The sequence below is a fragment of the Peromyscus leucopus genome, chromosome 4 (assembly GCF_004664715.2).
Source record: "Peromyscus leucopus breed LL Stock chromosome 4, UCI_PerLeu_2.1, whole genome shotgun sequence".
In the NCBI taxonomy this organism is placed as follows: Eukaryota; Metazoa; Chordata; class Mammalia; order Rodentia; family Cricetidae; genus Peromyscus; species Peromyscus leucopus.
This window is the reverse complement of record NC_051066.1, coordinates 50,299,148-50,312,700: the sequence shown is the minus strand read 5'-3', so window position 1 is coordinate 50,312,700 and position 13,553 is coordinate 50,299,148. Positions and strand designations below refer to the sequence as shown.

Here is a 13,553-nt window from a genome sequence, read left to right as displayed (position 1 = left end):
ACCTTTGTATCCTTATATGTGAAAAGAACACTACACAGGCTTCCTGTTGAGGCTATACACTGTAAAACGTGGCTTGAGAATATGTTTCCAATAAGATGGGGGCAAGTGATAATAAGATCATAATCATAGAAACAACTCATTTTGAAAAAATAAAATTCTTAAAGATAGTATTAAAATTGATTTCCCAATAAATTTAACTCACATGCCTGAGGTGGGTATAGCTCAGTGGTAAGTACTTGCCCAACATAAAATCCTATGTTTCATCCCCAGAATTTTTAAAACAAAAAGCAAAGGTTAATTGAAGTGAGAAATCCAGGAAACCTATTGAATTTTGGCCTTTTTTCTTCTCTTGAAAGCTGAGACTGTCCCCCGGCTTTATTTTCTAGGACCAGGACTAATTAATTAGTTAGGCTCTTTATAAAATGCAAGAGGTAATAGTACCTTTGCTTCATGGTTTGTCAAAATAGAACATAATAGGGTATGTGTGGCTCATGTGGATTCATCACAGATAAAACTATTAATTCAACCTTTAAAATTATATGTAAACTATATGAAGTATGTCTAAGTTGTGTATCATAATTATGTACCATAAATTTTGTAGACAGAGACCCTTGTTAAGTAGGTAGAAGGAACTGCCTCATACTGCTTGTGCATCTCCAGAGAGACTCTGCACGTAACATGAGGGTGTTCTCCAGGGCCACCGACAGTGAGCTCCTGAGTCCTGGCTGAGCGCGCTTCGATCCTGTTTCTCTTGGGAAGTCACGGTGGGTCTGGAATAATTAAACTCTGCTCACTATTTCGTAGCGACCGCTGTGTGAGTCACTGTGACTCCCGAAGCTGCATCCTAGCCCAGGAGGAAGAGCAGCACCTGCAGACGGGAGACCCTCAGCTGACTCGACACGTCCTGCTGTGTTTACTGCTCATCATCGGCCTGTTTGCCGTAAATGCTTCTTCTGCTTCTGTTGGGGGGGGGGGTGTGGAGGGAAGGGGTTATTTCTTTAAACTGGCAGCTTCGCTCAGAGAAGCTTCACTGCTACTTTGCAGACGACGTATGGTGGCTAGGCCATCTGAATTTTAACATGTAGCTAAATGTTTGAGGCATGAGGATAGGGACAGGGAATGAATGGTTTACTCCGTGGCCCAATCACTCCAATGGTCTGTTCTTCGTACAGTCACGTATTCAGTCTATACGCTTGAGCCCAGAATTTGTCAAAACAAAGTATTTCCATGATATATGCAGGACTGCTTACTTATGACAGTGAACAAATACCTAAATTAGCTCTCTAAAGATATATTCAAGGCTGGAGAGATGGCTCAGCGGTTAAGAGCACTGGCTGTTCTTCCAGAAGTCCTGAGTTCAATTCCCAGCAACCACATGGTGGCTCACAACCATCTGTAAGGAGATCTGGTGCCCTCTTCTGGCCTGCAAGGATACATGCAGACATTACACTGTAAAATAAATAAATAAATCTTTAAAAAAAAAAAAAGATATTTTCCAAATAAACTTTTCACATAATTTTTAGGGCCTAGAGAGGTGGCTCAACAGTTAAGAGCGCTTGCTGCTCTTGCAGAGAACCAAAGATTCTCATCATGTCTAACCACTGTCTGTAACTGCAGTTCCGGGGATCTGATGCCCTCTTCTGGCCTCTGTGGGCACCAGGCAAACACATGGGAACAACAGATGTATGTACACAGGAAAACACTCAGATATATACATCTTTAAAATTTTTTAATTATGAAAATCTTCATACTATAGAGAAATAGAAAAATATCTATCATACTAATGCCTTCTAATTTTTCTTTTTCATTATTATTTAATTCTTTTGTGTGGAGATTGAACCCAGGGTCTCAGGAATGTGAATCACAAGCTTAAGTACTGACCTGTAGCCTCAGCCCTGCCTGCTAACTGTTCAGCACACTCTGCATGGTTCTATAGTCCATCCAGGCCTCTGTGTTGCTTTTTCCCACAAATATCAAACAAGGCTATTTGACCAAAGTGTTCAAAGCCATTGTTTTAAATTATTTCCCAATAATCACAAAAAAGCAACATCATAATTTATTCAAGTACTTCTTTATTCAAAATGCCCTAATAAACACCTCCAGACATTGTGTTTTCTATTGGTAGATTCCTGAGGTGGAGAACCCTGCATCAAAGTCTAGAAGCATTTCTATGACACAGATGTATTCTATTGATTCTTTTCCAGAGGGGTAGTGCACATTCATAGAGCCTTCATGCCAGCATAAAATATTGAAAGATTTTCAGTGTTATAATTTATAAATACAGTACTTAATTTTATTGTGTACATTTCTTTAACTATAGAAGGGCTTTTCTTTGTTATCCTCACTTGTGAATGATCAGTTGTTACACATGATCCCTTCCCATGCTTCGAGTGTGACCCCCTAGAGATGGGAGGTGGGCCAAAAGCCTCTGCAGCCGCCTCACACTGGATGCTCGTTACATAGCGTGGATTAGCCAGCAACACTTAACGGCCATCTAAGAACAAGAGTCCAAAACAAGAACTGCTGCCAGGAACTGCTGCTTAGTGATAGAATTGTTTTCTTGTGTCAAACTAATTTTAAAATCCATCCTGTGTAGGCTAGTCGGCAGTCCTGATCTATTATGTAAGCTTCTGTATTATGGCTCATGTCTTCTTGCTTCCAAGTTGATCAGAATAGACAGTTTGAGTGGCATCTGTCAAGAGGAAGGTTGAAACCTCTTGTTTGAAAGACAAAGCTTCGACATTCTCTCGGTGTTTTTCCCCTGTAGTCTTTTCCCCCTAATTATTAGCTAGAGAAGTTATCATGCTGTGTGCTGGATGGGGAGAAATGATTCTCTGCTTCATTTTCAAGTTGCTTTTTCTTCCCTTTACAGAATCTCTCTAGTTGTTTGTGGTGGCTGTTCAACCACGAGACTGGACGACTCTATGTTGAATTACAGTTTTTCTGTGCCGTGTTTAACTTTGGCCAGGTATTTATTTACGGAGAACGAGAGGGTTGTTTTCTCGGGTGAGGTGATTGGGGGAGGGTGGTGCAGACGGTGTTTTCTTTTACATCAAAAGGGTTCAGTTTGTTTATCAGCTGCTGGGACGCATGGCAGCTGAAAGCTGCTGCCTGTCTCCCCATAGAGATGAATTATTATATTGGTTGAAGTCATCAGAATGTACGCTGATGTTTCAACCAGAAATACCAAAGACTTTTTTTTTTTTTTTTTGCTTTGGCATTGAGATGAAGAATAATGATTTAAGCAGGAACAAGATGTTCCCAAATTTTTCTTAAACTTCTGATCTTCCTAACTCACTTTGGAAGATAACCTGCTTCTCTGAGCCTTAGTTTGGCCACTTAACACTACTAAATATCTCATGTTTTTTGAATGACAGCTACTTAAATCAGTATTTTAAAAATCATGTGATGTATAAATACATTTTAGCAGAAACAGTAGTAGTGTTCCTCCAGAGGTTACCCTGTACCAACCCTTGTTAAGGATTTTATGTTCATTATCTCATGTAAATACCAAGATACCTACAAAGTAGACACTATCATTCCCCTCTCATGTTACTACTAAAATTTATATTTAATGTCTGGCATTTAGAAGGCTTTGGGTTTAATCCCTAGCACTGGGACAAAACGGAGGATATTTAAAGAAAAATAACATTTTAAATTTTGGGAAATATTTTATGTGCAAAGTTCAAAATTTGATCTTTTCATCAACCTGCTTTTCTTATCTCTTCTTTTTTAAGGTGCCAGGGATTGAGTTTTCACTTGTACACACTAGGCATACTAGTGACCACATGTAACCACACTGAACCGCCTCCCCAATCAAACCCTTACTTTTTGATTAGAGAACAGTCATGCATAAACTGAATATCAACTTGAAAAATACTGTGTTGGAAATCACTGCCTATTAAATTTGAAATATTTTGCCATATAAGGTAGTTAAAATTTGTCAGTTTCTGCTTCTACATATTTTCGCCTTCCACTAACCACTCAAAGTGTCTCCTGCTTGTTTTGACATTGTTATTGGAAGAAAACCAGCAAAGTATAAAGGAACACATTATATAATAAGTTCATTACAGACAAACATGGGTGCCCCAGAGCCATCTGATACCAGTTTCACTTGTGATACTATTTAAGATCTGACATTACCCAACTATAGAATACGAGGCTGAAAATTCACAGCCCCCCTAAGCATTTTGCATTCAGAAAGCCTACTCCAGATTGAGCCATGTTAGGACAGGAGCCAAGCAAGCTCCATGCCACAGGGCTTTGTCAAGAACAGAACTAATGGCAGGAATGTTGTACTTCAAATGCTATCCATACAGCTTATGTCTCAAGTGGCTCAAAGGCATGAGAAGACACAGTCTCACTCTAATCCTATTTTCCTTTTAAAGATCTAGTGTAGTGAGATGTTCCCTTCTGACTATTTGTACTTAAGACAATCAAGTCCTTCATGTAATATTTTGTATTTACAAATTTTTAATTATGTGTATGTCTGTCTTATTGGTGTGTCTGGGAAAGGTGGGGTATGTGCATGTAAGTACAGTTGCCTGTGGAGGCCAGAAGAGGGCCTCAGATCCTCTGGAAGCAGTTTGGAGCCACTCAGCATGAGTGCTGGGAACTGAGCTCAGCTTTTCCAGAAGAGTACTATGGACTCCCTACTGCTGGGCCCACCCTCTAGCTTCATGTAACGGCGCATGAAGAACCATGCTTGCAATGCATAAGTCTTTGGGGGACCTTTCATATCTACAACATAATGCTAACTGTATTACAATTAGATATTATAGGTCTTGTTAATTATATTTCAACAGAAAAATAATAAGTACTTGGGCACTCACTGAGAGATTTTCTTTTAGAAAAAAGAGGGAAACACAAACATGTAGGCTTTAAATGATTTTGTTTTTCTTCAGGAGCTGTCATGCAAATGCAGTTCTTCAACACTGGCTTTTAGCACCCATCATAATTACTAGGACAGAATGATTGGGAAGCGGGTGTCGTGTGCCTGCAGACACTGAGTTTCAGTCTGCTTTGAATGCTGAATTAAAATGTTGCTCCCATCACTATCGGCTGCTTCCTCACACACTAACTGTCTTAATTTCTGTCTTAAGGTTGTATTGTTGAATCAAACAGAGTAACTGTTTTCTCTCCTAGGGATTTATTTCCTTTGGAATCTTTGGGCTGGACAAACATTTAATCATCCTACCTTTCAAAAGAAGGTAAATTCAGTTTTGAAATAAGCCTTTGTGATGACAAGGCCATTCTATTAAAATATTGATACTTTTTATACTTTTATATCTGCTAGGAGACCATAAATGCCACACAAAGGTTATCTGTGAAATCACATATTTGTTGCAGATAATTGCAGAGAAAGTATTGGAAGAAGTATTATAAATCCAGCAATGTAATTTGCATTTTAACAAGAATTGATGGGCACTGACTTCTAGCAATGCTATTAACTATATATAGTGAAATGAACTTGGAAATGGAAGTAGTAGGTGCTGGATTCCTCATCAAAGTCTACATCTGATTCTTCTTCTCCTTTGACAATAAGCTTTCTCTTTCTATCAAACTGAGTGTTTACAGAAAATTCAAGGATTCCCTCAACTTTGGGGGTTTTGTTGGCTTCTAGGAAGGTTTCTTTTAAGGCAGATCAAGGTTTCTTTGTAAAAAATAATAAGGTAAACATTTCAACATGGGGTGGAGAGAGAGGCAGGGAAAAATGTTTGTTCTCCACTTGCTCTCGAGGGAAAATTCATAGACACTAGAAGGGCTAATGGAATCCAGCCTACCTACTCTGTAAGGAGTGCCAGTTGAGAGTGTCTGCCCCTTCTCCATCATCATCACTGTCATTATTTTCATTAAGATGTCATTGCTAAGGGTCATCAGCATTCCTTAAAGAAAAGTATAAAAGAAAAGCCATTCAGTGTAGTCGCCAGCTTCATAATGCCGGCCAAGTCAGTTGTCAGCGGTTGTCTTGCCTGGATGGACAGAATGGATTGTTTTATACTCCAGACCCTGGCACTTGTTTCTCTGCTACTAATGTTGAAAATGGTGAAATAAAGTGCCTATCCATAAGTTACCTTGGTTTGCTTAGATTTGGTTTTAGTCTCTGAGGAAGTGTGAGACATCCGGCTTAGTGTCTAAGCTAGGTCTGTGCTGCAAAAAGGTCAGAGACAGAAGGAATATCTTAGTACAAACTGAAGCAGGTCAAGCATATCTGCAGCGTGTATAAAGGGGTCAGCCCTGCCCTAGCCTGCTCGAAGAGCGGGTGTAGGAAAGGGGCCTTTCTGGTTCAGAGATTAATGACATCTGGGTATTGATGACAGAGCTTTGGTGGTGGATTTTGAATAGCTACTTGGTGAGGCAGTTCGGATCTTCTCACACCTGTTTTCTTTAAGAAACAGCCCGCTTAAATTTTGGTTTTCAGGCTTGAATTCCTGTGGAACAATAAGGAAACAGCAGAAAACAGAGACTCCCCTGTTTCTGAGGAAATAAAAATGACCTGTCAGCAATTTGTCCATTATCACCGTGACCTGTGCATCCGAAACATCGTCAGAGAAAGAAGGTAAAGCCAGTACAGGGTTCAGAAACATAGATTCCAGATTATTAACATTAGGTTTTAACAAGTTAATAACTGTGGGTAAGTTTCTAGTTTAAGAAATAAGATATAAAAATGACATATCACTTTGATTTTTACATTTAATGTCAGGTAGCTTCTGATTCCTATATAAAATGTGAGTTGTTGGGCAGGGTATTAACATTCTCTTCATGTTGGCCATTAGTGTCTCTCATAAAGCACTGAAAAACACTAGGTTTAGAAGGGATTTTATATTCTCATCTCCTAGTACTATGTCATTTCATGATGCTGTCAAGAGAATGAAATGAAATTTCTCCCTCTTAATTAATTCTATGATATTTATTTCACCCCCAGTCCTAGTCATTATTTTGTGACATGATATTTATTCTTCTAATCCCCAAGGTACAGAATGTGCTGCAACAGGAAATGATGGACTATGAGTAATCAAATATTACAGTGTGCTGATAGTTCTCGTTGTCATGAAAGAGGAAATAAAACAAAGCAAAAAGTAAAGAACCTAATACCTTTATGTGCATTTCTAAAAATGTGGGGATTACTATTCAAGATGGTTCATTTCTAAGGACTCTGACACTATGCTCAACATGCATGCCATTGACAATCGGAAGAATATAGCCTAGTTGAGGAAGTGGGAAGGGGACTCTCTGAGTGTTAATACTAGAACTTCCGAGCTGGTACTTCTTGGCAAGTTCAGTTCTCAAAACCTCACATTTCTTTTCCTTTAAAAAAAAAAAAAAAAAAAAAAAAAAAAAAAAAAAAAGCCCTCCTTTAGGGCCCGGAGAGATGGCTCAGCATTTGAATGCACTTGTTCTTACAGAGCCCTGGCCTCTTGGTTTCCAGCACCATGTGGTGGTTCACAACCTTCTTCTGTAACTCCAGTTTCAGGATCTGACTCCCTCTACTGGCTTCCTTGGGCACCAGGCATGCACATGATGCACATACATACATAGGCAAAACACTCACACACATAAAATAATAATAAATAAACCACAGAGAAAAATCTTACTTTAATGGCCAAATGTCTGTGATGAGCCTTGCCTAATTAATAACAATGATAAACTCTGGAGAAAAGTGACTTTTCTACCTAGAGAGGCTAAGCACAATTTCAGGATACTGCCTATGGATAGTTTGAACAATTTAACATTGCTTTAAAATTTTCTCTTAAGAAAATCCACAGTTTCCGTCAGGTTACTGCGCTTGCCAACTGTCAGGAAGCAGAACTCTTAGCATTTGCTGAGCTACCAGGTCCCAGATGGCTGAATGGGCACCAGCTGGTATAAACCAGCTGATTTCTGCTCCTTTCCAGATCTGCAGCCTGTCCCATGTCACATTCTCTGACACTCTGTACTATTGCTTAGGCTTTTGGGACAGCAGCCTGCTCACAGCAATCAGGAAATAATATCTTCAGTTACTGACCGGGACAGAAGGTATCACCTCTACATCGAAAAGACCCAGACACTAACACTGATATTTCAGATACTGGAGAACAATTTTATGTTATTAACTTTTTTCTAATTCTTACATGTGAAACTTTGTATTTATGGTAAAATGCTTGAATTTTTTGACACCCGTTTGTCACTTCATCCTGCTCTTCACCTCTATCTCCTGTTGTCAAGCGCTCCAGATTTCACAGCTTGATTGATGCTTGTGGAGGTTCTTGCTGTCTAGTGCACATTTGTGAGAAAATGTTCATAATTCATGTAATTGGTTCTCTTGTGTGGCATTTCTTTCTCTTTATCTGCTCATACTTAAGCAATCCAGATTTGCATTAGGAAGACAAATATTAAACAATCCAGAAGCAAATAAAAATCAAAGCATGCTTCCTAAAGATTGCTCTTTATTATTTTATGAATGCGCATGTGTCTGTGTGCATGGCTATGGAGGTCAGAAGAGGGTGTCAGATCCCCTGGAGCTGGAGTTACAGGCAGTTCTGAGCTGCCTGATGTAGCTGCTGGAAACTGAACCGGGGGCCTCTGGAAGGACACTGAGTCCTAACCACTGTGCCATCTCTCCGGCCCCAAAGCACACTTTTAAAATCTTGGGTTTGCTGTAGGACAGATCTCACTTGTTTGCTCCAATTCCTAATGAAGCAAATGATTGTCCTGGCTACTGAGGGAAAGAGACTGCGGGTGCTATAAGCTGAACATGAAAGTTTGATTTCAGCAGGTTAATAAAGCAATAGAACAAAAAGAAGTTTTACTTTTGTTCTTGGAGACACAATCTCCTCATGTAACCCACGGCTCAAACCCGCTCTGCTGTCTCAACCTCTCGGGAGCTGGAATTACAGGCATGCATCCCAGACACAACTGTAACAGTTACACACGAGTCATCTGTGGACAGGTACGAGGCCACCCTGGGAGCTGTGGCAGTCAATGACGTGCCTGCCACGTAAGCACAAGAGCCTGAGTTAGGTCTTTAAAGCCCAAGAGAGAGCTGGACTGGTGACGTGTGCCTGTCAGCTCAGGCCTGAGGGGAGAGAAAGCAGCCAAATCCACGAGCTTTAAGTTCAGTGAGACTCTGTCCCAACCAAGATGGAGAGCCGTGGAGGAAAGAGGCAGACTGTGACCTCAGATCCCCACATACATGTGCACACATTACGTGCATGCAAGTGCACATAACACACACAGGCCATGCTGCTATTAAAAGATACTTGGGGCGGGGGGGGGGGGAGACAGATGGCTCAGCAGTTCAAGTGCACAGGCAGCTCTTCCAGAGGACCTGGGTTTGATTCCACATGGTGGCTCACAACCATCTGTTAACTCCAGTTCCAAGGGATCTGATGCCCTCTTCTGGCCTTGGGTACTGCATGCACATGGTGTCCACCAGACATAAATGCAGATAAAACTCCCATACACATAAAAATATGTAAATAAAAATGTAAAAACTATTGTCAAAAATTGTCTTAATCTACGCTGCTCAATATAGTATCCACATGCCATACATAACTTTTTAAATTCTTGAAAATTAAATCAAGTTTTCAAAAAAAAAAAGAAAAACTTCTTGGGGGCTAGGGAGACGGCTCAGTATTCAGAGTGCTTGCCTCACAGCATGAGAACTGGATTTGGGATCTCCAGAACCCACATAAAAGCTGGGCTGGTGGGGTGGCTTGCCGGTAATCCCACAGGAGGTCGACAGGCAGGGGATCTGTCTGGAATGGGCAAGCTCCAGGTCCAGTAAGAGACCCTGCCTCAGTAAATAAAGTGGGGAGGAATCAAAGTCAACCGTTGTCAACTTCAGGCTTCCACATGTATGTGTACATACATGTACCCCACACACAATACATTCAAACATGCACAAACACAGACACATGCCACACACATACACACCTGCTCCCCCCTGAAAGAATTTTTCTCAGGCAATACACTTATCTATGCCATTTTTAAAAAGTGTTTGTTTTCACAAGTATTACTGGCATGTTTTTTTTTTTTTTTCACCAGAGTCTGTCTAGGGTCAGGAAAGGTAACAAATCCTTCATGTTTAGAACAGTTCCAGTTCTGTCCTGCTCTTAACTATCACACTGTCTTTCCTCATTCCCTGTACGTTTTTCTTTGCTCATCCTCTGTCATGCAGTGCCGATACCAGAGTTACAGAGCATATGGCTGAATCATTCCTTTGACATACAGGTGTGGCGCAAAGACTTCTGCTGGGACCTTCTGTGGCTCTGACCTGGTGAACTGGCTAATTGAAGTGGGCCTTGCCTCGGACCGTGGTGAAGCTGTCATCTACGGAGACCGGCTGGTGCGGGGGGGAGTCATCCAACATATCACCAACGATTATGAGTTCCGGGACGAGTATCTGTTTTACAGATTCCTTCAGAAGAGCCCTCAACAGAGTCCTGCCGCTGCTGTGAGCAACCCCCAACAGGAAAGCTATAGAGAAATTGGCCACTCATCTCCATCCTCACTTTCCCCTCAGACTTAAATTATGAAGGCGAGAACCCCACATGGAATCGTACCCTCTAGGCTCACATCTGGCACTTTTAGCTGTGAGGCCTCGGGCAGGTTACCTTTCTGAGCCTCCGTCATCTCGCCTGCAAATGCATTCCTACCCTGCACTGACACACTCTAACCTTACGTGCTTGTAAAGCACACGGGAAACTGACGAGAGAAAGCCTAGAGTTCAACGTTCTGATAATGAACACAGTAATTGCTATAGGTACCACTATCGTACCGATATTTGAAAATCATTTCTTTCTGCGACTGTTTGTTATAATTTCAAAGTCAGTATCTAACTGGCTGTTATTTTTAAATTGCCAAAGCTGGCAGGCTTGCTGCTCTAAAAATGAACCTTAAGACAACTTTACATTTACCGATAACACTTCCCCTGACAGATTTTTATTTTTTCTAGTAAAAGGTTTTATTTTTCTTTCCACTTCTTTGACAAATACTACCCATTTAAAAATTAAAACTTGTTTTATTTTTTAGATAAGGTCTCATGTAGCCAGGCTGGCCTCAAATTCCCTATGTAGCCAAGGATGGCTTTGAACTCCTGATCTTCCTATCTCTGTCTCCTGAGTTCAGGGCTTATTGGTGTGTGCCACCATGCCTGGCTAACCCCACTGTTTTTTAAAAGTAATTTTTAAATTTATTTTTGATAAAACACCGATTTTAAAGCTTTGTCTTGTCTTCTATCTAAAGTACTAATGTGTGCCAATAAGAAGAGACTAAGAACATTAATATTATCTCTATAATTTTCAAGTTAAAAATTTAATTTGAGCCTATTCATTCAAATGCTATCAAAAGTACTGCCATGACATGACTATTTCTGGCACTTTCAAAGTATTCTCTTGTAGAAGGAAAATCTATTTTATTTCCTGCATTGACACAGTATATAGTCAGAAGTTTCAAATTCTAAACCTAGCGGAATCCTACCTTTAGGATTCAGTCTTTAAATGTGTCCATGTCTAAAAATGTGTAAGTTTAAAAATGACCAAATGCTGCTTAGTCCACTGAGACCTTCTTGAAAAAGGACTCAAACTAGACAGCTCACAAGCAGCAGGAAGTCTTCCTTCCAGGTCTGGAGGCTGGTAGTGCAGGATCGCGGTGGCGGCACACTCAGCGTCTGGTGAGGCCCTGGTTCAGGTTCACAGATGGAGCCACACGTGGTGGAGGGAAGGGCTCTGGCCTCTTCACCCGTAGAAAGGCAAATCCCATTTCAACACCTCTTCTCTCGCGAGCCAGTCTTCTCCAAGGCCCCCACACTGCGGCTGGGTTTTCATATCAAGACCGTAACACCTTCAGATAAAGCTTTACCTTCAGATAATTTGCACATCCTTTGAACAGCCAGTTAATTGTTAGATATCAGTGATGGTTTAATTTATTTTAAACGTTATTTATCTCATAGTGTTTAATATATAAAAGCCACCTAGAAAATTATTTATGGGGTTAGTGCCCTGACCCTTTTAATGTAGCAAATACATAATTAAAAAAAAAACTTGCATGGAAGCCTAGTATATTTAAAAAAAAAAAAGATACTTAGTTATGTTCTGATCGTGGAACTGGGATGTTGAGGTGGAAGGGAAAGACACGCCCACACTGTCACTCCCTATGCTGGGGCTATGCAGAAGCACCCGCTCTAGCGGCCTCTGGTGACACAAGACAGAACTCGCATGCAGGCAAGCGACCCAGATTCAAGGGCGGGAATTTGTTGTTTGTGAGTAAACCTTATTAAGTCTGCTCTTTCATTTGCACAAATGGAATCTGAAACATTATTTTCCATGGGAGGTTCTAAAATAAAACCACAGATCAGAGTGATTTGCAGTTTCAGATGATAAAGGCCTTTAAGGGATGTTTCTAGGATTAAGGGATAAGCTAATTTTATTAAATGAAAATATTTGTATGTTACTTTCTCACTGACAGCACGTTTCTCAATAAAATACTTATTTTAACTTGCATGGTCAACGTCTTTTCCTTGAATAATCCAAATAATGCTGACTTTGCCACACAAGTCTTGTCTGTAAATTCTCAATGCTTTCTTAAGTGATTTTCCTGGGGCTATCTCATGACCTTGTGGTGCTGCAGAGTCTGGAGTAATCAGGCTGTCAGTAAGCACCTTTTATAAAGTACCTTTTAATAACTGGTCACAAGTGGTCAGGTGATGAGTGACAGGGGAGCACAGTCCAGGATCATGAAATGTTCTTCAGGAAAAGATGGGCTTTACGTTTCTGCAGTCATCTGATGAAAACCTCAGCCAGTTAATTTTGTTGTTGTTTTTCAAGACCGGTTTCTCTGTGCAGCCCTGACTGTCCTGGAACTCGCTCTATAAACCATGCTGGCCTCGAACTCACAGATCTACCTGCCTCCGCTTCCTGAGTGCTGGGATTAAAGGTGTGGGCCAGCATTGTAAAAGTATTTTGTAAAATTCTGTTTAGAATTAGTCAGGCGATTGTGGCACATGCTTTTGATCCCAGCACTCAAGAGGCAGAGCCAGGCAGATCTCTTGAGTTTGAGACCAGCCTGGACTACAGAGAGAGTTTTAGGACAGCCAGCGCTACACAGAGAAACCCCATCTCAAATAAACTCAACCAAATAATACTTCTACAAAACCAATACTTTTACAAAAAACAAACAAACAAAAAACTGTTTCCAAAATTTCACTCTGTGTAATTATTTTTAAGGAAATGTATTGGAGACTAATATATAAATTTCTCTTTTCATCAAAGATCAAACAAACCAAATTTACATAAAATAATTAAGTTTATTATTTTTTACTCTTACAACAGATAAAATTAAGAAAACACTAAAATTCCTAAAATACACCCCAAGGCATTAATTACCAACATGAGCATTCACATCAAATATTCTGTTGTATATACACAGTGAAAATCTCTACAAATTAACTCACATATCCTTATAATCCTTGAAGTTTTTAGGGCTCAAACTTATGAGGCTACCAAGTTATTCAGGTAAATTATCCAGCTAATTTATTTAACTTTACATTTCTGTAGAAAGGTCTGTATAAATTC

The 13,553-nt window shown here is 40.2% G+C and overlaps 1 protein-coding gene across 1 annotated transcript in view; it reads left to right on the top strand.

Annotated features, from left to right (window-relative positions):
- Positions 1-12,480, top strand: part of Gpr155 (G protein-coupled receptor 155) — a 42,152-nt gene extending 29,672 nt beyond the window's left edge. The window contains exons 13-17 of the mRNA XM_028880641.2: positions 805-940; positions 2,873-2,968; positions 5,146-5,210; positions 6,422-6,559; positions 10,213-12,480. Of these exons, the coding sequence (XP_028736474.1) occupies positions 805-940; positions 2,873-2,968; positions 5,146-5,210; positions 6,422-6,559; positions 10,213-10,510 (733 nt within the window). The 3' untranslated portion in view covers positions 10,511-12,480. The remainder of the gene's footprint in view (positions 1-804; positions 941-2,872; positions 2,969-5,145; positions 5,211-6,421; positions 6,560-10,212) is intronic.
- The last annotated feature ends 1,073 nt before the right edge of the window (positions 12,481-13,553 follow it).